The following is a 23551-nucleotide window of genomic DNA, read 5'->3' on the forward strand; positions in this document are numbered from 1 at the left end:
CTTTTAGCTGAATTCTTTTTGGCCAAATTGCTTTCAACCGACTTACCTGGAAACCATTAAGACTACCTTCCTGGGATTAACTATTCAGAGAGCGACCCCCCAGTCAGAGCCCTGGGGACACACCGGGCTGTGAGTCAGGCCCGCTGCTCTGGGAGAAGGCAACGTGATGTGTCGTGATCACACTGTCTGTTTCTCTACAGAATTTGTGACACTCTGAAGCTTATTTCTGCTTGGGCTCCTCTGAGTCCCAACTGCACTTGGCTAGTCCCTGAAAGGAAGTTTCTGGAAATGAGGGAAGATGTGGGGTTATGTGGGGTTTCTATGTGCCTCCCCCTTATCTACTGCTCAGATGATGTAACACTTCCTTGAAGCATGACTGAGGAAATTCCAAAGGAGTAAAGCTTTTTTTCCTTTTTTTTTGTTTTATATCTTTCTTCGCTCTCCCCCTCTTGGTCCACGAAGAAGCAAGTAATCACATCTAGAAGCTGACAGGCAGCAGGTGACAGAAGAGCCCCGAGGCTGTGAGTCACAGGTGAGTGCAGCTAGCAGGGATGCTACAGGTGTCTAACAAACTCTCCAAATTTCAGGTGGAGAAGGAAGCTTCTCCAGGAGGAAGAACGTGATGCCTTTAGTCTTTAGGAGGACTGAAGAAGTGAGGTGACCTCCACAGGGTAACCCAGCAAATTAGTGACATAGCTGGGCTCGCAACCTGGGACTCCCAGCTCCCCTGACAGTGTTCTTCCTCACGCAGCATTACAAGCAAAACTCACAATACTGAGGGGAAAGGACACGGTGACGTGACAATTTTTCTTTTAAACAGCGACATATACATAATTTCAAACTAGTTAGAAATAAAAATTCTTGCCCGCTCTCCCCACCCTAAGCCTACTGAATCAGAAACTCTGGGAATGGGACCCAGGCATTTACTATTATTTTTTAAAAAGCCCTCCAGGTGATTCCATACATATGAAAAGTTGAGAATCACTGATGTAGGATTCAATTCCTGGTACCATCTATGATTCACTGTAATTCTCTAAATCTCAGTTTCTTTACCTAAAACATACAAACCAAAAAACTTCCACTGTTTTGTTGGTTGAAAAACTACCACACTTAGTGACAAAAAGTACATGAAAGGCGCATAATCACTCAATGCACTTTAGCTGTCATGTCTTTATGGGCATCAGTTAATTCTGTGTCTGTCGAGTCCACGTGCAATTTTTATGCCTACCCTCTGGCCATGTCTACTGGGAGCCTTTGGGGTTCCCAGTGACGTGAACATCATTGGCTGGGAAAAATGAGGGAATGTGCTGGGATTTTTGGCTTTAGATGGTCTAAAAAGGAATGGCCTTCATCTCCCTGTGGCAACAAACTTATGCCTACAAGACAGCACAGTATAACGAACTTGAAAGAATGTATATCTTACTTTAATATCATGAACAGTCCAATTAGCCATACTCAACAGCTTACAAGTAATGATAATCCATAAATAGAAGAAAAACATTCATTCCACGAACATTTACCTAATATGAAAATATTTCTACGACAAAAATCCAAAGATCAAAGAAGACGGCGTTTCTTTTTTTATGACAGGTCATCTTGGTTTATTTCATTTTCAGTTTTACAGAGAGGGTAAATTAAAATAATCCCATTGATAGCTTTAGTCATTGTCACCTTCGCTATGTACTCTTTGTAATGGAATGACAAGGCATAGCAAAGCTTAAATATTCACTATATTAGTTAAAAGATGGAAAGGTTGAAATCTTGCTTTCGCTTAAATTGATTTGTACCATGTTCCTTTTTTTTTTTAAAAAAAAAACACTTGTATTGTGGAATGGTTCTTGTATAGTAAACTACATATATTTCAGATGTACAATTTGATGAATTTTGATGGATGTACACACCCGTGAAGCCACTGCCACAATCAAGATGGCTAACAAAAGATATTTCTTAAACAACTCTCACAGAATGGGGGAAGTCAAAAGTAGGGCGTGGAATGGGGTGGAATGGGGTGGAGGAAAACGTGCTACACAGGAGGAATAAGCAAAGAGAGACGGAGAGAATCACTTACATCTTAATTTGTCCATGATCTTCCCTCCACACAACGTGGCTAACGCCATTTTGACAGCAAATACTGAAATTTTACCATGGCCTTCCCTGTTTAACAATAACAGAAAAAAAAGAGGTGTCATTTGGAGAACTTCCAGTAATAAGGGATGACATTTCCTGTTCTGCAGAAGTCACAACGACATCGCAGCAGCATGCATTATGTGAACACATCCATTTCAGAAAAGGTTGTGCAGACAGTTCAACACACACTTCTGAAAAACGCTCTATTTAATGTTTCCCTTTTTCAAGAGACAGCAGAATCTTTACGTTATTCTTTGCACTTGCCACTTGCTCAAAGTACCAACTGGTAGCCAACAGGCTATATATGCTGTTTAACTGTGGATTAAAATGATAGAACATCCTTTTCACTTTGGGTTTCCTAAAATAACTTTAAGCATGATGATTCCACATTCTTTATAATTTATTTAAATGAGCCTTCAGAAAAATCTTTCTTTTTGGTCAGATAATTTCTGAATTTTGTTAGGGGAAATACGGGTTTTTTTTTAATCACACTTTTTTTCAATCACACTTTTTTTCAACCATAATTTCCTAGCCACAAGCCAACTGTCCTTATGTGATACATTTATTTTTCAAAGGGAGTTGGTATTTTAAAGGGGCAAAAAGTAAGCGCTCTTTTGAATAGTTCTCTGACCTAAATGACACCAAAGCTGTCAAATCTTCATTGATTTAAGAAATACAATTAACTGGTCTTTCACCATATGTGATGTAAAGGGCATATTGTAAGCCGTAGAGCATTTCAGATCAATGATTTTTCCAGTTGAAATAAACTGCTTATTCTTATATCCTTGGAACCAGAAAGTGTATCATACATTTCCTCGGTAGTTGCTACTCTTAAGAATGATCAAAAGAAATATTTAAAATAATAATGTAGCTGAAAGATAAGCAGGGTCTTTACTGACAAGGGTTTACTATATGGAATAAATAACTTATATGAATAGAAGTCATATATCTGACATCTTAGAAGAACAAGACATAATAAATTATTGTGCCTTTTTCCTTACTAGACTTCGGAGACAGAAAGCGAGCATTTGCTATTCAACCTTGTTGCTGTCATTCTTAGCATAGTACCTGAAATACAGCTAGCTGGAAAGCAAAACTGACCCAGTCCTATGCTAGGGACTCTCCCATTTATATTTTTAAGCTTAAGCACCAGACTCACATAACCATATTACTGGAAATCTTCACTTGGGTACCCCACATCAAACCAAGTGTGTTCAAAGTGGAATTATCTTTTCAAAGCCCTTTTGTAATTCTCCCACCAACTTACCTACTAACCTCCTCTTCCCGCTACCATCCCTCTTCTGGTTGTCAGAATCATCAAGTAACTAGCTACCCAAAAATGAATCCTGGGGAAGGGATCGCCTTTGACTTTTTGCTCTTTCTTAATTCACTACCACCCAAATAAATGTTTGAGTGGCTCAGATAGACCCACCTAGCTGTATACTAAACCCATTTCCTTCTTTCCCTTCTGACTGCCATTGTTTCCATCAGCTCTTGCTTTAACACTCTAATTATTTCTTAAATGACCTCTCTGCCTCCCCACTCATCTCACAGATTTGACCATATTGTAGTCAGCACCCGGTATCCGCGGTTCGGCATCCCTGGATTCAACCAACTGTGCGCGGATACCAGGGGCATCTGGAAGGGACTTGAGCATCTGTGGATTTTGGTGTCAGTAGGGGGTCCTGGAACCAATCCCCTGCGGATACCGAGGGATGGTGGTGTTTCATTATTTAAAACCCTATTGCCTTTGTTTGCCCACAGGATATAGTTCCAGCTTTATCTGTTTTCTCTCATCCCATCTGCTACCATTTCTGCGGCACGCCACACCCCACCCCCGCCCAGTGCTCCTGCCCTTCCCACACGGTCTGTCCAGGACTCTCCCACTTATTCATCAAGTCTCAGCTCAGTATCATCACTAATTCTGCTCCCAAAACGTCCTTCCCTGCATGTGGAGGCAATCGCTTCCCCCTTCGCTTGGTACCTTTTACCCACCCATCAGTGAGTGATCACTGACCCGATTTGTTTATTTACGTGCCTGCATGTGATTCAACTCTACACCGTGAGATCCTCGTGGGCAGAAATCTTGTCCTCTCAGTTGAATGCCCAGTGCCTCACACGTTGTCTCCCACAGAGTTAGTGAACAATACATTTCTTGCATTAATCATTATAATAGGTGCCCTAGAGTTTTGAATAGCCACTCACTAAGTTGTTTACTAATTTTAGAGCAAGTAGTTATAATAAAAATGCAATCTTTTGTAAAAACTGCCTTGTATAAAATTATTCCACATCCTCTGCATTCCCAACTGCACAGATAACTGAAAGTATCGACAATTTAATTAGCTTCTTTTCCTAAGCTGAAACACAGTTCAAATAATAACAGGGCAGTCTATGAAGTGTGGAAGAAGAGGAATAATGTGGCAATAAAGCAGCCTTCAAAGTGCAGAGAAATGGAAGGGTATTACACATGAGGCTTTAAGAGCAAATACAAGTTTCTTTTAGTGAATCAGAGAGAACAATTTAACTCAAGAAAGAGGCTCGACCACAGATGATGTTGAAACAGAGAGTGCTCTGAAGAATCAAAAAGATGATAGCTCACGGGTGAATTCTGAAACCTTAGCTTTTCATGAAGAAGATCCTAGGGAGATCACCAGTCTTGTATTGTCACTGGAAATGCGAGGTTAAGGCGATTAAATCCAACAATGGTTGTATCAGAGCTCTTTTGTCAAATTGACATAATAAATCAAGACACATCACCCAGTGGAGGGCAGCTCAATGAGAGTTTTGCAGGAACTCAAGGGTGAAATGAGGCCACTAGAATTTATTGTTATACCAGCTACTGTGCCAGATTGCAAATATGACCCCTGTCACCAAGAAGATTCAGGGGGCACGCAGAAAGGTAGATCGAAGTAAGCACACAGCTACCGGGTGAGCCCAGACCATGGTCAGCCCAGGCTTTGGATAAACCTTTAAGGAGTTTAAGGAGTAACTGGAGATGACCCACTCAGCGAGGGAGAATCCAGACATCAAAGATTTAAACACAAACGGATCAGTTTAAAGAACATTTTCAGTAGATAAAACAGGATGAAGAAAAGGGGCAGAAAGAGAAGATTTTCTAAAGGCCTCTGACAAGATTCCACACCAAAGACCATTACTTAAACAAAGTCACCTTGGGGTCAGGGTCCCTGTTTGGTTGTAAAAAAAAAAAAAAGAATTGGCATCGATACGGGAAGTAAAAGTTAGGGAGAAGTTGGTGTGCCCCAAATAGAGAATGCAAGAGCCACTCTCTGTAGGGAGCTTCCTAACTCAGGGCAGCTTGACTCACGAACAGTGAAACCCCTAAAGTGTCTATGACATGAAAAGTCAAGCTCATGAGGATGGCTAACAGGAAGTTCCCAGGAGTCTAGGGCAAACGAGCAGGAAAGCGGCATATTGTTCCAAAGTGAGCGCTGTGCACGCGACGCCTCCAGGAGTCAAGTGGTTAAACGGCGGTGGCAGGTGGAATGTCGGCTGTGGCCACGGTGGCGCAGCGCACAGACCCTCCAGGGGATGCTGAGGACGGGAAACAGAGATGGTCCCTAGTGCTGCAGGCCAGCGCCCAGAGGAGCCCTAGGAAAAGTCTACACCCTCGCCTTGCTTTCGTGAAAAGCTAAGGCAGCACAGCTCGACTTTCCTGCGTAGTTCAGATTGCCACCTCAAGGAAAAGGCAACAGACCCAAAGGCGTTTGACAGCACTGTGTACAGCACCCAGTGTGTCCATCAGACCATCAACTGTTAGGGCTGGGGTGGGCCTTAGAATCAGTGTTCACTGACGTGACCGCATAAGCTTTTCTTTGTGACTGACAGCTGCTGGTGTGAAAGGTACAGTAAAGACTTTAAAAATAAGTTTATTACCAGCCTATTATTTTTATTAAAAGGATAATTTTACTTTTAAAGTAAAACAAAAATTTTACTTATTTCAGTGTTTTCTCTTTCAATGGAGAGCGAGAATACAAAGCATAATACATATTTTACTCATTTTTTTCCTCCACTGTTTGTTTTTTGGCAGCATGAAATATATGCTATTTTTAAGCCATTTATCCTAAAGCTTTTCCCTCTGCAAACTTTACTTTCCTGTTCTAGCTTGATAACAAAATATACCTAGTGAAATTATTAGTTTGTATTTATTGAACACTTAAAAGGTTATTTAAGAGAACCAGCAAATGGTCAAAGGTATAAATTAAAATTGTTTCACAAGTGATTGTTTCTTGAAATGTTTTATTTCCTCTTGTACTTTGTTTACTCATTCTGAAAATTTTCAAATTTTCCTAAGGGACAACTGATTAAAAATGGAAAAAGAAAAGCACTTACTCTCTGGTTAAAAAAAAATATATATATATGGAGGTTGGTAGAGTGTCTTAAAAACATGGATTACTTCAAAGTTTGACCCATCATAAGAAAAAGTGAGTTAACTGCTTTGCACTGGGCTAAGTTTTCCATGACTACACAGAGACAAACTGACTTCTTTTAACTAAGAAGCTGTTACTTTTAGGGAAGGAAAATCTACTAACAACTAAATCTAAAGGCAAATGGATATTGACAGGTCTGGGGTATTAGGCTGAAGTTGGAACTGGAAAAATTTAATAAACAGAAAGGCTCAATTAAACAGAGTCAGGAGACCAGCAGGGGGAGCTCTCACACCCTGTGATGGTAACATCCCAACAGGAGGAAGGAAGACTTTTCCTGGAAAGGACTCAGCCAATGAAGAGCCGTGGGCTCTTCGTTCACTGTGGTCCTCCCAACTTCCTTCTCTTTCTGTAAAAGAGTTCTCCTTCCCTTGCCCTTTGGGGACGCGCCATGGTTGCAGCCCTTGAATGGCAATTTGCCGCTGATCCCAAATAACTCGTTCTGAGCAGGCTGAGGGAACAACCTCTCTATTTAAGAATACAAAACCCAGAAGCTCTCCTCTTACCAACGTATTTTGCACAAGGATTTGGTAAGCACTCCCACTTTTCCTCTTCTCTTTCTCACACACTTTGGTGGCTTAACTAACTGAGAGAATTGCTTCCTCCCCTGGCTTCTACAACGTGCCTCTCTGACAACACGTTTCTTTCTCTGGGACTTACTTTGTTCATATGGATCACGCATTTATTAACTCAGTACATATTTGGGCATCTCAAGATGAGTAAGATATGACTCCCACCCTCCATTGGCTCATCATCTACTGGGGAGAAAGAGTTGAAACCAGCTAACTTTAATACAACACATTTTAAGGGTGGGGTCCACCTTCCTCACCTAACACATAGCAAGTTTTCAAGATACGTTAGTTAAATGAATAAATGCACAAGTGAAATGTTCTGATTTTACACTTAAGTTTCCTATTGTGCATTATTTGAGGAAAATGAGAAAGATTGACTTTACGGCCCTTAATATTAGATTCTGCAGTCATGTGGTGTGTTGGATTGAGAAGGGAACACATACATAATTACTCTTGTTTGGGCGACAGTGAAGTTAACATGTGAACAGAGAGAAATCCCTTATTTGGTCCTGGCATCACTTCGGGTCCCCAGAATGTTAGCAAGACATCTGGGAAAAGAATTCCTCATCGCACTGGGCCAGGTGAGTTTGCCAGGAGTTTGTCCAGGACGCAGGATGGAAGGGGCCGAATCTCTTGCCATGTCTCCCTCACTACCATGAAATCCCATCTGCCACTCATCCAAAGTATACGTCTGACAGAAGGACGAGTGACATTAAAGGATGCTCGGTTTACCTACAATTGTGAAAATTCTTTGGAAGGAGATTCCACTTTTGTGACATGCAGGAATCTTGGAACAAAGTATTTTCTACCAGAACAAAATTTTAGTGACAAGAGAATGTGGACATCTTGAATTTCATATGTGCTAAGAAAAACCCCACTAAGCCAAGTAAACTTGAAATAACGAGTTTCAGCCACAGATAAAATAAAAAGCAGAGAGAAGAACATTTGGTTTCGTGTGATTCTTCCCTTTTTCCTTTGTTCTCACACATCCACAGAGCCTCAGACGTGAACAGCACGTTTTGCGGGTGCACGGAGAAAGAGCTGTGGGTTCTCTAGTGCATCTTGCGTTAAACGTCACAATCATTTTTAAGACTCAAAAGGCGGAAGGGTTTTGGCAGAGTTTCAGGATTACTTGACATCCACGCATCGGAACTAGGGCTGTGGTACCTTTCAACGCATCGGGGGCTCAGCCCTGGGAACGGATGTTCACATGACTCAGCCAGGCTCCATCTGTCTAACAGAAAGGAAAATTCCAGGCTTCTGTGTTCTCTATGAAAGACTATTATAAGCTGGATTGGGCGTTCTGGATGGCTGTCGTAAAACTGACTCTAAATCTACAACGTAAAACATGTTAAGTCCCACTGCCTCTTTCACATACACTCTGTCAAATACGTCTAAATACCACACACTGGAAAGGTTAGGAATGTGAGCATAATAAAAATGCCCTGTAATAAACAGGGTCGGTCTGGGGGAAAAAGCACATTAATTCTCATTAAAAAAAAAAATGAAACAGAAAGCATGAATAGAGCAGAGTTTAAACTGATGCCTGAAACAAAATGATTTTTCCCCACTTTCCCTCATCTATGAGGGAAAGCTCCATGATCTGCAAATTATTTGACCTTTTTATGTCTCAGCCTCATCACCTACTCAACCTGGAAAATTAGAATCACATAGCACCAAACCGGTAGGACTGTCGGCACACAGGAAACGCCGAGTGTATCTTGGTTATTACTACAATTATTCTATTATTCTTATTATCATTAAAGAATTGGCATTAAGAATTGCCCTGAAAATTTTGATAAATTTAGTTTAGATGTGCTGAGTTTGTATGTCTGTAAATCACCCAGCTGAACAGATCTAAGAGGATTGTATACGGATTTGGAATAGTAATAAGTCTATGAATGGAAATATAGATTTGGAAATTTGAACAATTTAAAGAACAGGAGTTGTTTGAAGAAATAGAGTAATCAAGATGGATGGGTGGATGATTGTAGCCATAGACTGTTGCATCACAGTTCAGGATTTTAGAAGTAGTGCCATCCTGTGTGATAAGAAACTCCAGGATGAGAAAGTTGAAATTAAGATGAAGCAAAATGGCATAATGGATCAATTTTATAACCACATTTTAAAATGACTTGGCTGTTTTTAGAATTCTTTTCAAATAAAATAATGAAGAACGTTAAAAAAAAGAAAAAAGAATTGACCTCCAAAAATAGGAAAATCAGACTTTCCTTTAACATATATCATTGTCCTACTTTGAGTCTTGAATCTATGTGAAAATAATATTTGCTGAAAGCAAGGCCACTGTCACAAAATCTACTTTATGAGGGACTGTCCCAAGAAGGAAGAGTCTCCTGAATTGAAATGAGATGAAGTCACTGACTCGTCGATGTTTGCCCACGTTAGGGACCATGAACGTCTCGTCTTCTCTGCGGGACATGAGTAAAGCCAGAGGAATGGATCTCAGAGCAAACTTAGACTTGCTAGCGTCAGTCAGATGTCCGAGATTAAGGAGGACTTACTCTCAGAAGAAGACTGAAAAGAAATTACTGTGAGAAGAGCTAAGAAAAGTCAACCCTTGACCTTCAGTCATTAATTTGCTCATTCACTGATTTCTAATGAGCTGGACAACGTCTCCGGGTTCTATCACCAGCCAGGTGGTAGGAAGGGACATCAGGTTTCCACACTGGCCCTTGTTTGGATAATTAGAAGTTTATTATAAGAGATGGAACTGGACATTCATTTTATTCTTGTTTCTATTCTCATATTTTCGTCTGAGTTAGATTTCCAGGTAGCGGGACGTGCTGGCTTACCTCTCACATTGTCTAAAATTTCAGAATCCGTCAGACAGAAAGTCTGCTTGCAGTAGGGCTGCCTGTGCCCGTCTGCTCTGCAGCCCGGGGGCTCTGTGTGGCTGCGTCTGGGGGTCTCTCCGAGGAGATCGCTCTGTGTGGACGTGTTTGTAAACCTGCATTACAATGAGACTACTCACTGTGTACCAAATAACTGCAGTGTAGACACAGACGCCTTCCTATCTGCCGGAGCAATAGGAACCAAGTATTTCTTCCAAACACTTACATGAGCTGCTCTTTACCTCGGCGTAGTCCTTAAGCTTAGCATCCATCAGTCTCGAAATGATTCAGCTACATCATCATAGCCACTTAGAGAACACTTGCAGCTCTGCTGCGCGAAATGCCCTTCCCAATTTCCAAACGAGAGTGAAAAATCTGACTCTATTAGTTTAAGCTCTATCTACTTTACAAACTACCCCTCCTTGGTGTGAATGTGGCTCCATTTCTGTATTTAAAGAGTCAATCCAAATTATTTTTTTTAGCTTTGATTCCTTATGAAACCTCTAGCAATACCCCAAGATTTAGCAGGAAATTACGTCTCTCCATTTACATTTTCTACTGTTGCACTTCTAACAGTAAAATAAGTCTCCCAAAGACTTTATGGCAGGTCCGAAAGCTGCCATGCTCTTGCTAAGGGGACGGACGGAAATGCTGCTGCAGAAATTCCAGGGCTTGGTTCCACGCTGCCACCTGTCACGTGCAGCCACAGCCTCCTCCCCCTGGCCCACTGCTTGGCTACCATAGTGACTGGCCCAACGCAGCACATCAGTGCTGACGTCTGCACAGACTAAGCGCAGGATCTCTCACGCTGGACTGCTTGTTTTAGAATGGTTTATTTCAACTGGGGAATTTCTCAAAACGTAAGTATCACGGAGACAATAATGTGCACTGGTCAAACTGAGCACAGGCAATTCTGTCACCACGCTAGGTTGAGAAAGTGACAGCTGGTGACTCTCGTAAGTGCGGGCATAATGACATTAGTGTGGCTGGAACATCTCCAGGGCTGGGCTCAAAGACTCCCAAGCACTGGCCGGACACTGAGACTACACAGACTCTTCTGAGAGTCTTAAAATGTGGCTGCTGGAAGGCCCAGCCAGCAATTTCCCTTCTTCATATTGCAAACCAGCGGTGAAACCGGAGGTGCTGATATCACATCCAGACTAGGCGCTATCAGCAGAAGCCCTTTTGAGATGATCGGCTGGCGACGTGATGCAGGGGCCATTTCACATTTCTCAGGGCCGCCACATATGCCTCAGAAAAGAAATCTGAGCTGAGTATGTAAGTTCCCGCTCTGCCACTATCATGCTGTCACTGGACAAGGGGCAATCTCTCTGAGTTTTGGATCCTTCATCTGTAAAATGAGAGGTTTGGAAAGCACAGCCTTTAAGATCTCAGACTGCTCTGAAATTCTCTGAGTCTGTGAGGGGAAGTGAGAAGATAATGAGGCGGAGTTTCAGTCATGCTGTGTGGACGGCATCATTGTCTTAAGTGCGTGGTACTTTACTGACCAGTCCACCTAACGCAGGTCATGGCCACTTTCACTCGGCTGGTCAAGGAACCCTTTTCAGCTTCTCCCTGCTTGCTCTGGGGTCTTGTATAACAGCAACGCCTCAGAAACACTGTCTCGGACAGTTTGCAAAGGAGAGAGCCAACACATCCTCCCACGTCATGCTTCATTAAATCGCTCCACAGGCCTGCCATCACCCAACGCTTTCAAGTGTCCATAGCTTCTGGAAAGCGTAGGATGAGTTAATAAAGGTCAGCCTGTAAAATACAATTGTCCTCCATCTCCTATGGTGCTAATTGACTCTCCGAGTCTTTTCCAAAGCATTTGAAATTTATATTAACCACACAGACTTTCTTGAGACAGGTATCTGGTCAAGAGGAAAAAAAGGCAGTTGGTTACCCTAGAAAATCCTTTGGAATGAAGACCAAGAGGGACAAGAGGAAGGGAAGACTGGACACAGAGAGGGTAACAGACATTCAGAGGGAGCTTACGGATCAAAGGCTGCCAGCAGGAAGTTAAGCAGGAGGCTGATGGACTGCTCCACCTGGATTTGGTGAGTGGTCGGCATCCTTTTGTTAAGCTGGTAAAAAATGGTGGACAGCACGGCCTCCAGGCGGGCCACACTGAGTTCCATGTTCGGGTCCAGGTTGTTCAGGGCGTTTTCCCGCAATGCTTCTATGACGTTCCAGATGTCCACCAGGTGCACTGCATACAACGAAAGCAGAGCGAACACATCAGCCCAGAGGGCATGGAAAGGAAAGTTCATTATTCCACATGGACCATCTGTCCTGTTTTGTCAAGGTGCCTGCCTCACAGGCGTTAGTATTGATATTAGTAAAGGTACATAGTACAGGATCTCAAAGACAGTGTATAACAGCAAGCAAATGATTTTCTGAACGTCACACTAGAGAGTTATTTCTCTTCTTCATAATGACCCTTGAAATACATGTGAGGAATTTGAGGATCAAGGATGTTAACTGACAAATGCAAAGGTCCAACTGATATTCGCATCCAAGCCTACCTGGCTTTTTAAAAAAAAATATTGAGATATAATTGATCTGTAACATTGTGTAAGTTTCAGGTGTACAACAGGTTGCTTTGATACATTTTCATATTTATTTGATACATTTCTGTATTGCAATATGACTACCAACGTAACGTTAGCTAACACATCATGTCCCGTAGTCATCATTTTTTTTTTCCTGTGGTGAGAACTTTTTAAGATCTAGTTTCTCAGCAGCTTTGAAGTGCGTAGGACTTGTGATTAAATTTAACAAGTCTCTCTGACTTTAAAGCATTTTCCCACTGCACACACTGACCCCTTACAAAGAAAAGAGAAAATCAACACTTTAAGTCTAGTGTTTGAAAGGATATCAAAACTGCCTTTGAGTATTTAAAATATTTTCATTTATTTACACATTTTTTTTTGTAGTATAAGGTTTGAAATTAGAAAAAAAGGTAAAGTGACGGCAGGCAGGAAGAAGGGAGCGTTATCTCTACAATACAGCAGCAGAACCAAGGCACAGATTGCTTAACTAACCAGTCAAGAACAAAGAGTTTCTTGGTTACACTGTTAGCAAGCTCATTTAACTTAAGTCTTGGTTGCGTTCACTAGGATAGTCGAGAAATCCATTTCTATTTCTTCCTTGTTCACCTGAATCCTTGTTATGACATCCCGGATACCATCACCACATCAAGACAATGAACATGTGCATCACCCCCAAAGTTCTTCTCAGGCACCTTTTGATCCCTCCTGCTCCCCATTCCAGGCAACCGCAGCTTCCCATCACAACTTTCTAGAATTCTATGTAGCTGAAATTGCACAACATGTATTCTTTTTGTTGTTGTTGTTCTGTATTCTTTTACTTAGTGTAACTATTTGGAGCATCATCTACTTTGTTGCATGTAGAACAGTTTGCCCTTTATTAAAAATTGCTGAATGGTATTCTATTACATGGATATAGCACAGTTTGGTTATCCACTGCCCTAGTGATAGACATTTGGGTTGTTCCAGTGATTGGTTATTATGACAAAAGCTGCACTGAACAATCACGGACACATCTTTGGATAGACGCTTCCATTTCTCCTGATAAATACTTGGAAACAAAGTGGCTAGGTTGTATGGTGGGTGTATGGTTAATTACAAAATTTCCAAAGGGTTTTTCCAAGTAGTTGTACTGTTTTACATTCCCATTAGGAGGGGAAAAGCCCCAGATTCTCCACATCCTCGCCAAGTTTAATTACACTTTGGTATCTGAAAATACATATGTTGTCTTAATGAAATATATACGACAACTGTACACTCCACCCACGCTTTACCACCAACAACTTTCAAGTCTTAGCCTCCTATATCTTTGCTCACTTCTGATACTGTATTTGAAAAGCAAAACTAACATCTGTTGAGATCCTGGACTTGGAGTCCAAAGACCTGGGTCCAAATCTGGCTCTTCTACTATAAGTGCATATCTTTTTTTTTAAGTGCATATCTTTTTAATTTTGACTTAAACCTCACTCTCCTTATCTATAAAGTGGGGCTGGTGTTCATTGAATGGAAAAATGCATGAGATCAAAAGTGCTAGTGCCTGGTACATAGAGACAATAAATTATACACGAACAAATGAATAATGTGAGTCATGTCAAAAGAAAAACTTTTGAGCATATCTCCAATTTGAGGCAGAGGAATACAAATCACTTTCCAACCGAATTACTTAAATATTTATTAGATTGGACACACTCAGTTTTATGTGATTCCAAATTTGCAACCTTCTCTGTGTATCACACAAGGACATTATTTATATTTCTTACTGTTATTTATCCAAGTTTTTCAGCTGAGCAGACAAGGCACTCCCAGGAGATGGCATTATAAGTTAAATTTATTTATTAATTATATTTCTTGAGGGAAATAGCTGGGATTCCTAGGGTTACCCACTATATATTCGCTCTACAAATCCTCTGGATCCAGTCCTTGGGGATGTCTGGGTACAGGACACTACGAGAGCAGTGATGTTGGGATCTGGCCCAGGGACCCACAGGGAGTAGGCTACTCAGCTATTCTGACCAGGATCCTAGCTATGGCTCATTTGAAACAGGCATTGGAGAAGAGGAACACGGACTGTGAACTTGGCCACAGGAGCGAGATGGCTCCCAGCCAAGAAAGAAATGGTTGCTGGTGGAGGGAGATAATCTGGCTGGGTCTCTCTTGGTGAGGCTTTGTAGGGCAAAGGGAGGCTCTCAGGATTCCCAGAAGTGGAATAATAAAAGTCCACGGGCGTGGCCAGCGTACCCACAGGGAAGTCCGTAAGGCAAGTTAGCCTCTGCTTGTCCAGCCTAACCTCATTGCTTCTATTCCAAGCCCACTTTCTCTGGGGTTCCCTTCCCCAGTGAGTATCACCACCTTCCCATCCCTCCTCCTGCTCCAGCCAGAATCTAGATTTCATCCCTGGGTCCTCACATCTCACACGCTATCAGGGACCAAGTCCTGTGGATCCGTCTCCTACGTATCACTTTAACGCCTCCATTTCCATGGACCTTTGTTTGCATCCCCCAACTCCATCATCAGCTGCTGTCACCATTATCTTTCACTGGTTGACTGAGTCAGTTCTTTAGTCTTTCTTCTTTCTCCACTCCAATCCTTTCCATACGCAGAAGCCAGAGTGCTCATTCTGAACTGCGAATCTGACACAGCACTTGCATGCTGTCTCAAGTCCTCTAATAACTCCCCATTAATTTCAAATCCAAACTCTTCAGCATGTCCTGCCAAGTTCTTTTTGATCTGGCCTCATTGATTTCTCATCTACGTCTCATCCATCATATAACTTAGTGTCACCACGACCTCTTCAAGGATGTCTCTCTGGATCCCCTGCCTCTAGTTTTGTACCCCTCTCACGTGCCACCTTAGAACTCTCTTCTTTCCCATCCCAGCATTTAGGGGGCTCTCTGTACAGACCAGCTGATCATCTGTTCCCCGCTCTGCACCGTACACGCCACGGGGACAGGACAGACTGCCTGTCCTGACACCTGTTCATACTCCTGGCCCTGTCACAGGGCCTCACACATCACAGGAGCTTCATGAATATCTATCTGTTGGCTACGTGAGTGCATGACAAGGAAGTGACAACAGTGAGACAGGGCCTTCTAAGGATGCATTTGATAGCTAAAGAGGCACTAAGGCGTAGTCATGAAGAATCACACAGCCCTGGTTTGAATCTTAGGTTTATCATCAGTCAAACGACTTGACTTCTCTGGATCTTAGAAAAAAGGGGCTGATAACAGAGCCTACCCCCTGATGACTACTACGGTATGGTCAAATAGTATGATGCTTGTAAAACGCTTGTAATAAGGCATGCATGTACCACAGGAAATAATAATGGCTTATTATAGACAAGAGTCTGGAAGTCATATGAAAGTTATTAAAAATAAATATGTTCCATATTTGTGTCTTTACACATTTAAGGTCTCACTATAAGGAAAAATAAAATACTGATTTTGGCCGTGAGGATAGATCGTTACAAATGACTTAAAGAAGCTAGTTTTCATAATTCTGCACCAGGCACTGTGGTAGGTCCTGGGGACTCAATGACAGAACATCCACATGTGGTTCCTGTCTCAGGAGCTAACAGCCTGGTGGGGGAGAGATGTGACTCACCATCGCATAAACAGATAAGCGGCAATCATGACTTACTGGACAGATAAAGCGCCAGGTATGGAACAGGATTACATGGTTTTGAAGGGACCAGAAGAACGAGATAAGGCGGAGGAGCACTGTAGCCATGATAAGGATTTTGGTCTTTATGCTAAAAGGTATGAAGACCCTCAAATGGGTTTTAAACGGGAGAGTGACATGATCAGGAATGCAGCTTAAAAATATCACTTCTGACCGTGAGGGAAGAAAGGAGCAGAGATGGACAGGCACACACGGGGAAGCAGCTGGAACTGCAGGAGCGCACGTAAGAGAAGGCGGTATTTTTGCATAGGGGATGGAAGTACACAGAGAAACTGTAACCACGCACATTGTACATACTTATTTTCTAGGAGTGGCAGAGCAGAAAGGATGCAGATTTTGCAATCACAAAGATTGAGGTTTCATTCCTGGCTCTGCCAATGACTCTAAAACTGTGGGCAAGTTATTTCACCTCCCTACATTTTACTACTCCCTTTTTAGAGATGAGGAAACCAGTATCACCCAGAGGGAGCTGCAGTGAGGAAAAAAGGTATATACCTGTGTTGACCACAGGGCTTGGCACATAATAGAAGTCTGACAAATGAGTTATTAGTGTTAAAATAATGAAACACCCTCTGACCTACAGCCACGCTATGCTATTATTAAGTGATAAGATTTATTATGAGTCCAAACCCAAGTTTTCACCCAGTCCTTAAATTCAATAAGTGAATTAACATATAATGCTGAGCACATATTGTGGAGGTGATAGAAAAGAAGGCTAAACCACAACCCAGCCGCAAAAACAGGTATTTATTTAGTTCCGTTGTCATACATTCTGAGTTAGGTTAGTGGAGTCTGAATGGATTTCACTGTCTTTGACAATTAGAGACATGTTAAGGAAGACCTCCTTTCATGAAGATTTTTTGGAAACTTTATCTCATTGGTAACTACGTTGAGAGGTGCAGGTCATCGTGCAGAATAGTGTAAATTCCTGGACAGCTGACTGGGTTCCCACTGGGCTCCCCTACTGGCTTTCTATATGACCTTGAGCGAGTCCCTTAAGGTCATTCAGTTTGACTTCCTCATCTGTAAAGTGTGGACAATGACAGTTCTTCCAATGTAGGGTTACTTACTGTGGGGGCCACCCGAGGTAATTCACGTAAAGCACTATGAGCATTCAGTGTCTGTTCATTATTATCGAGACAGAAAATATCACAAGCCTTTTGCTTAATTAAATAGCAACATTAAGAAACGTGCTAAGTTGAGAGTCATCAGGAAGTTATTAAGAGGTCTGTTTTAAAAGTCTGACAGTTGTATAAATATGTTAACTTACTGCTGAGCTATCAAATTGTTTTAGAAAATGAGGACTCCAGTTAGGCCATGCAGTGATGACTGTGCAACACTAGATGGCACTGTGCACACTTTACTAAATATCCATCAAGCGAACTGCCCATCCCAGAGCACCTGCTACCAGGCACAGGAGGTGAGAAGCGGGCTTTCCTCATCTGTGTAACTGCACAGGCTACACTAATCTACTAGATAAGGCATCTATTTGAAAAATGAAAGTATTCGGCTGACACCAATCATATCAAGAACAAACAAAATGTATTCGTAAAAATAGTATTTTAGTACTTTATAGAATCTTCAAAAGAATATGTGTTAATTTCAGACACTTATTATTAATACCTCATGTGTTGTCTTTATAAATAAGTGGAAATAGACACAGCTTCAACAGCTTGCCTTCAATCCAGGCGAAATCACGAAGACAAGAGCTAGGTCGGGGCAGGATCGGGGGTGGGAGGGAGTGCTTGTGTATGGGTAGAGACGACTTTGCAGATCTCAAGCGATGTTTCTTATCTGTTCACTGATGTCTTACATCCTATTAATAGGAGGAGACTCTTAGTTCATAGTTAGAGATGATTTAAATCCAAGTATCCCTGAGAGAGGTGCAAAATGCCAAGCTCACTGGTGCCTAGATAGGAATGACTGATGTCATAAAACTGATGAGAAGTGGGAGAATCGCAGAAATAGGGTAGAAGACGGGACTTCACCTTAGTCACCTCGGAGTGGTGGTTCTCAGTTGTGGCTGCACACTGGACTCCCTGCAAGGCTGTAAAAATAGGTCCCCGGTGATGTCGCTGCTGGTCCAGGACCGTACTTGGAGCCACAAGACACTAGGCTTGTTAGACATGCAGACTCTCAGGTCCCCACCCCAGACCCAGAGAATCAGAATCTGCATTGTAACAACCTCCCCAGGCGGCCTGTATTCACATTAAAACAAGAGAAACTGCTCGAAGTCAGCAGTTCTCAGTCCTCCGGCATCAAGACAGCCTCCTATGTTCTAACAGGTTGTGAGGTGTGTTTCAAGAAGCTGGGAACACAAGCTTTTTCCTATAATTTCAGGTTTGTTTTTCTCTTAACTGATGTGATGTTATAAAAATCCATCAGATTGTATCAGAGCGATGACTATTTTAGTTCACCTTCAGATTATATACTTATCTGGAAATTCAGAAGGCAGCAGTTCATGAGAAAACATTTCAACGTGTAAGTATTTACCAGGTACGTGCAATAGCATGTACAGGCATTAACGTATGGAGAAAGATTGCTGTATGCTATGCCTGCAGAGTTGGGAAGAGAGGTAAGAAATGAGATTCCGTAATATTTTCAAAAGAAATTAAATCTAACTGGTAATTTTAAAGATTCTACACTACCTTGTGCTTGATGTTACAGGTGATTTAACACAATATGAGAGCCTGGCCGTAAAAGAGCTTGTAATTCCCATGGCAGAGACCCATTCAGATGGCCTAACCAAAGCCCCGGATGAGACCCTATGCTATTAAAATCCCACATTGTAGAGCAGATTAAAAAAAAAAAACTACTGGATCTCAACGTATAGAGATGTATTATGGGCTGGAGACTTGGGAAAGATTTAGAGGAGGATGGTTCCTGAATCACAGGAGGATGGGAATACATAGAGATGAGGAGGGGTAGGTACCCCAGGAGAAGGAGGATCGAGGGACCAACGGCAGAGAGCAGTGAGTGACCGTGATGGAGCCGGATCTTGTATTGACCTGACTGCTCCAGCGGAGCTCGTGTTGGGGTTTACTGGAAAGCAGGCTTGAACACTTCGTAACCTTTTCTCTTGCCCGTTACATAAGACTTCTCTAATTTTTCAGTAATTAAATAGATTGAGACCCTGCATCCTGCAAAGTTTAATCTTAGTTTCATTTTCAAACTACCATGCCAGCTAATTCATATTCTTCACTACAGCCAACCGGTCCAGCAGTCACTACAGGTAGTCTTGAGAGCAGTGAGTGGGTCTCAAATCATGGCCACTGATTCCGCAGGTAAAGAGTGTGGCCAGGGCATCGCTAGGTCTAAGCGGCTCCTTAGGGATTTTGAAAGACAAGGAAGTCTGAGAACCACCGCTAGGGAGTGTGATAAAGGATCAGGTTCCCAAGAGACCGGAGGAAGAGGAAACTGATGCTCACTGGAGTCAGAGGAATTTATTTAAAAGGTATCATGAGAGTCCCAGGAAGAGTGTGGTCAAGAAAGACATGTGCAAATTAGCCAGTTAAGATTTTCCAAATGAATAATTTATTCTGATGCCCTCCTTCAGGTCTGTGAGCATGACAAAACTGTGTTTAAAAAGCTGTTAGGGAGGAAGAACTCAGTTGAGTGGTTATGCTTGGCCAGGGTCCTCTGGCCGGATGTGACTGTGTTGAAAATATCAGCCATCACTCACATTAACCAAACACTGAGCTCAGAAAGAAAATGTTAGTAAAAGACAAATTTCAGACTTGATCTCTATTAGTGAGCCATGAGTGATATTCCTTTCAAAAATACGAATGTAAACAACATCTCAGGCGCTCACCAAATTACTTTATGCTCCTGAACTCAACGTACGCCTTTATCACCAAGATGGTTCTCTTTGGTGAGGATCCTTGGAGAGAAGCATCATCTCTTACAAACATAATGTTTCAGTTTCACTTTAATTTCCTGGTTAAGGTGGATGATGAGACAAGGGCTTCAGGAAAAACTCTACAATGTATTTTTGGTGTAAAATCACCCTGAATATCGTGCCAGTCCTCAAAGGCTATGGCGGTACATCCACTGCCTGTTAGGAAAAAGTATTCAGTTTTCCTTAAATTGTGTTGGTAGACTTGCATCATTATTTAAAATGAGGGATCATAATTGTTGGCTCAATAGCTGTCATACTGTAAATTAAATTTAAGTAAATTCAATTGAACAAGCATTTATTAGGCCCATTATTTTTCAAAGTATTGTACCAAGGATAGTAAAAATAATAAGAGAAGGTAGATGAGGAGAAAGATCTGAACAATAACTAATTTCTCACTGCCAGTATTTCACTTTGTTCAGAATGTATTTAGCAACCTTGCTTCGAGGAAGAGAATCTAGCATCTTACCTCCCCTCTGGGCAGTCATTTTAGACTTCACTGGATAACTCTGCATAGGTTTCCCGAACGTGCCCTAACTGTACCCTACATTCTAGTGCCCTATTGGGGGCTTTTGTCACCTTCCGTTTAGATTTTTACAGCAAGCCTCCTCCCTTGTCTCCAGTTCCTGCCCTTTTCCATCTGTCCTAAGAAATGTTATAAGGCTCAGTTCTGGTCATGCCGTCCTCTGTCGCCCATGGGGTAAACCCAGACTTCAAAGTATTTTCAGCATAGTTTGGACTTGAGTCTTGTAAGCCTTATCCCCAGCTCCCACGACTCTCCAGCTTCTCCCAAGAGTCCTGTGCTCCAGCCACATGGGACGCCTCACAATTCCAGATCATGCCCTTGGCTTTCTTGTCTGAGCGATTCCTCAGCCCGCTCCCTCCAGGGGACACACTCTCCATCCCCTGTCTTTCAAGGCAGTATGCACACATGTGCCCCGAGGAAGCCCGTCTGATAACTTCAGGTGGAATTATTCTGTTCCTTTTTGCTCCCAGACATCCTCACGCACTACATTTACGACATTCGGCATTTCGCAGAGTCATTCACGTACAAGTTGTTCCTGCCACTTCTTAGACAAGCCCTTGACTGGCTGTCAGGGGAGAGGAGGGTCTCAGAAATGATGAAGTAAATTTTATAGTTAGGGTCCTGCGTGCTTTGGGGGAAAGGGTCCGTGGCTTTCATCAGTCTCCCAAAGACATACAGGAGGAAGTCGAAGAGCCACAGCGCTAAACTATAAGCAGCGTGAAGACAGGGACTGTTTCTTGTTCATCTTTGCATTCCTCAGAGCTCCTTGCATAAGAGCTTATTCACACTGGGTGCTCGGTGATGCTGGGTGAATGGAACAGGGTAAAGAGCCTACTGTTTGCCGGACGCTGCATGTAACCCCTAAAAGTGTCTCCTTTACTGCAATGTTCTAAGAAAGCTCACTGAGACCTACTGCACATGGCTTCCCGCAGCACCTTTATCATCCCTTACCTACTAGGACTTGAGCAGGTGGCCAGAATCCTAGGTGTCAAAGGCCATATTTCCAGAAAAAAGGGCATCCATAGGCCGGGCAACCATGAGGCACTGTCTTCTACTTCTTCTTCATTGCTGTTGCCTTGTGTGCTTATCTGGCCAAGATGAAGGCTAGCCGACCAAGCACGCGGCGTCGCTGAGAAGCTGGGTTCGCAGAAACTGGCTGGGACGTGCTGCTTTTTTCTGCACTCACTCTGTACTGTTTAAATATCGAATTCATTGTCTTTGGACAATGGGATGGAAAATGGGAAACGCATCTCATTCACCCATTCAGAGAAGAGCTAGGGCGCAGCTTCCTGGCGCATGGTGAATTATTTGGGAGATGGGCTAGCATTTGGGGTGAAGAGATCTCTAGGCGGCTCTTTGGCAGGACAGATTATTTACAGACATCCTGAGTGAGGTCAAGGTCTGTAAAAGTCAGTAGAAAGGGCTGATGAGGAACTTGTAATCCAGAAGGTCAAGGTGCACAGGAGTGATGTTTCAGACGTCTCTTCTGCGCCTTTGGCTCCATCTCTTTCTCCAGCCCCTGCAGGAGTGACCACTGTGACACAGACTTTGGCTCAGGGCAGCTGCCACCAGACAGCACTTGGCCTCAGGCTCTGTCTATGGACCTCTGATGCCTCAGCCGAACACGCCCACAGCTACCAGCCGGCAGCTCGGGGTGTCAAGTCCTGTAGGTCCCCCTTGACCAGTGCAGGACAGAGCAGCTGGATCATTGCCTCCTCCTTTTCACCCCTGGGTGGACCGTTCTGGAGCGCCCTTCACAGGGGGCCTTAGGAGTTCCGCATTGTCTGTGGGCTTTCCTTTCTTGTTCTGCTCTGGGTTCACCATCCAAACGAGCTGCTTCCACACAAGGCTTGTCCTGGAGCCTGCTTTCTGGGGAAACACAGGCTAAAGCACTAATTCTCAACAAGCCCCCACTCATCCCTGCCCGACCCCTCCCGGAATAACGCATGAGCAGGAAATGATTACGACCACGTTCAAAGTAGATTCTGATTCTGTTTGGTCAGACAGATCTTCCTCAACTTGACCTTCTCCACAATACAACATCGCTGTCTTATTCAGCCGTGTTGATCTGGAAAGTTAAAATGAATCGTATTTGAGTTTCCACTGAAGTTCATTATTTCTCTGAGAAGCCAAGCTAAGTCAGGGCTGGTGCCGTTATGCCTGGCTTTGCAGCAAGCCTCGTGGTCCCCAGGCCTGCCTCTTGATGGCAAGTCTTGACAGACATCATAGAACAGCGACTCTGTCTACTCCCGGCTAATACTCGGACATCAGAAGTTGAGTTCTCAGTTACATGACTTTATCTGGTGTTTATCAAGGCTTCCAAGGGAAGCCGCTCAGCATGTCTTGTGTGGTGCTCTCCTCACCTAGAACAAACAGAGCTTCCCAATTCCTGATGGAAAAGGAGGTAAATAAAGCAGAAGACCAAGTCCAACTGCGCGAAGGATTAAAAACAGCGACACACGCCGCCTGTTTCAGTAGACACAGGCTTACTTGATTTCTCTGAACCGCCAAACATGCAAGTAATTTTTGTTTTCTTCAGAAAAGGACAATTCGCTCAGGGCACTGACAGGCTAGATACAAGTTTAGTCTAGTGAAGTTGTAGGGTGTATCTATTTGATATTCACAAATTGAGAAGCTTTGAATAAATAGGGCACATCCTTCAATTCTAAACTTGAGAATACTAATGCTAACTTTGGACATTAGGGAATCTTATGACACTTTTTCTCCCCTCCGTGGTCTAGCATAATGCCTGGAACTGAGTAAATCTCAGTCCATCTTTGTTGAATGAATGAATAAATGTGTGATTGCTAATAACAACAGCAAAACGCCAACAAAGCTTCCTTGGGGAGTGAATCAAGGTGGATCAGGAATGACTTTCTTGCAGGATCACAGGTGTGGTTATGT

General features: G+C 42.8%; 1 protein-coding gene across 16 annotated transcripts in view; it reads right to left on the reverse strand.

Moving 5' to 3' along the window:
• DTNA (dystrobrevin alpha) overlaps positions 1 to 23551 on the reverse strand; it is a 214773-nt gene that overhangs the window by 73984 nt on the left and 117238 nt on the right. For all 16 annotated transcript variants that reach the window (XM_072949026.1, XM_072949031.1, XM_072949022.1 and 13 more), the window contains 2 exons: positions 11995 to 12208; positions 2069 to 2154 (listed from right to left, as the gene is read on the reverse strand). In XM_072949026.1, coding sequence (XP_072805127.1) covers positions 2069 to 2154; positions 11995 to 12208 — 300 coding nt within the window. The remainder of the gene's footprint in view (positions 1 to 2068; positions 2155 to 11994; positions 12209 to 23551) is intronic.

The sequence above is a fragment of the Vicugna pacos genome, chromosome 24, assembly GCF_048564905.1.
Source record: "Vicugna pacos chromosome 24, VicPac4, whole genome shotgun sequence".
Lineage (NCBI taxonomy): Eukaryota > Metazoa > Chordata > Mammalia > Artiodactyla > Camelidae > Vicugna > Vicugna pacos.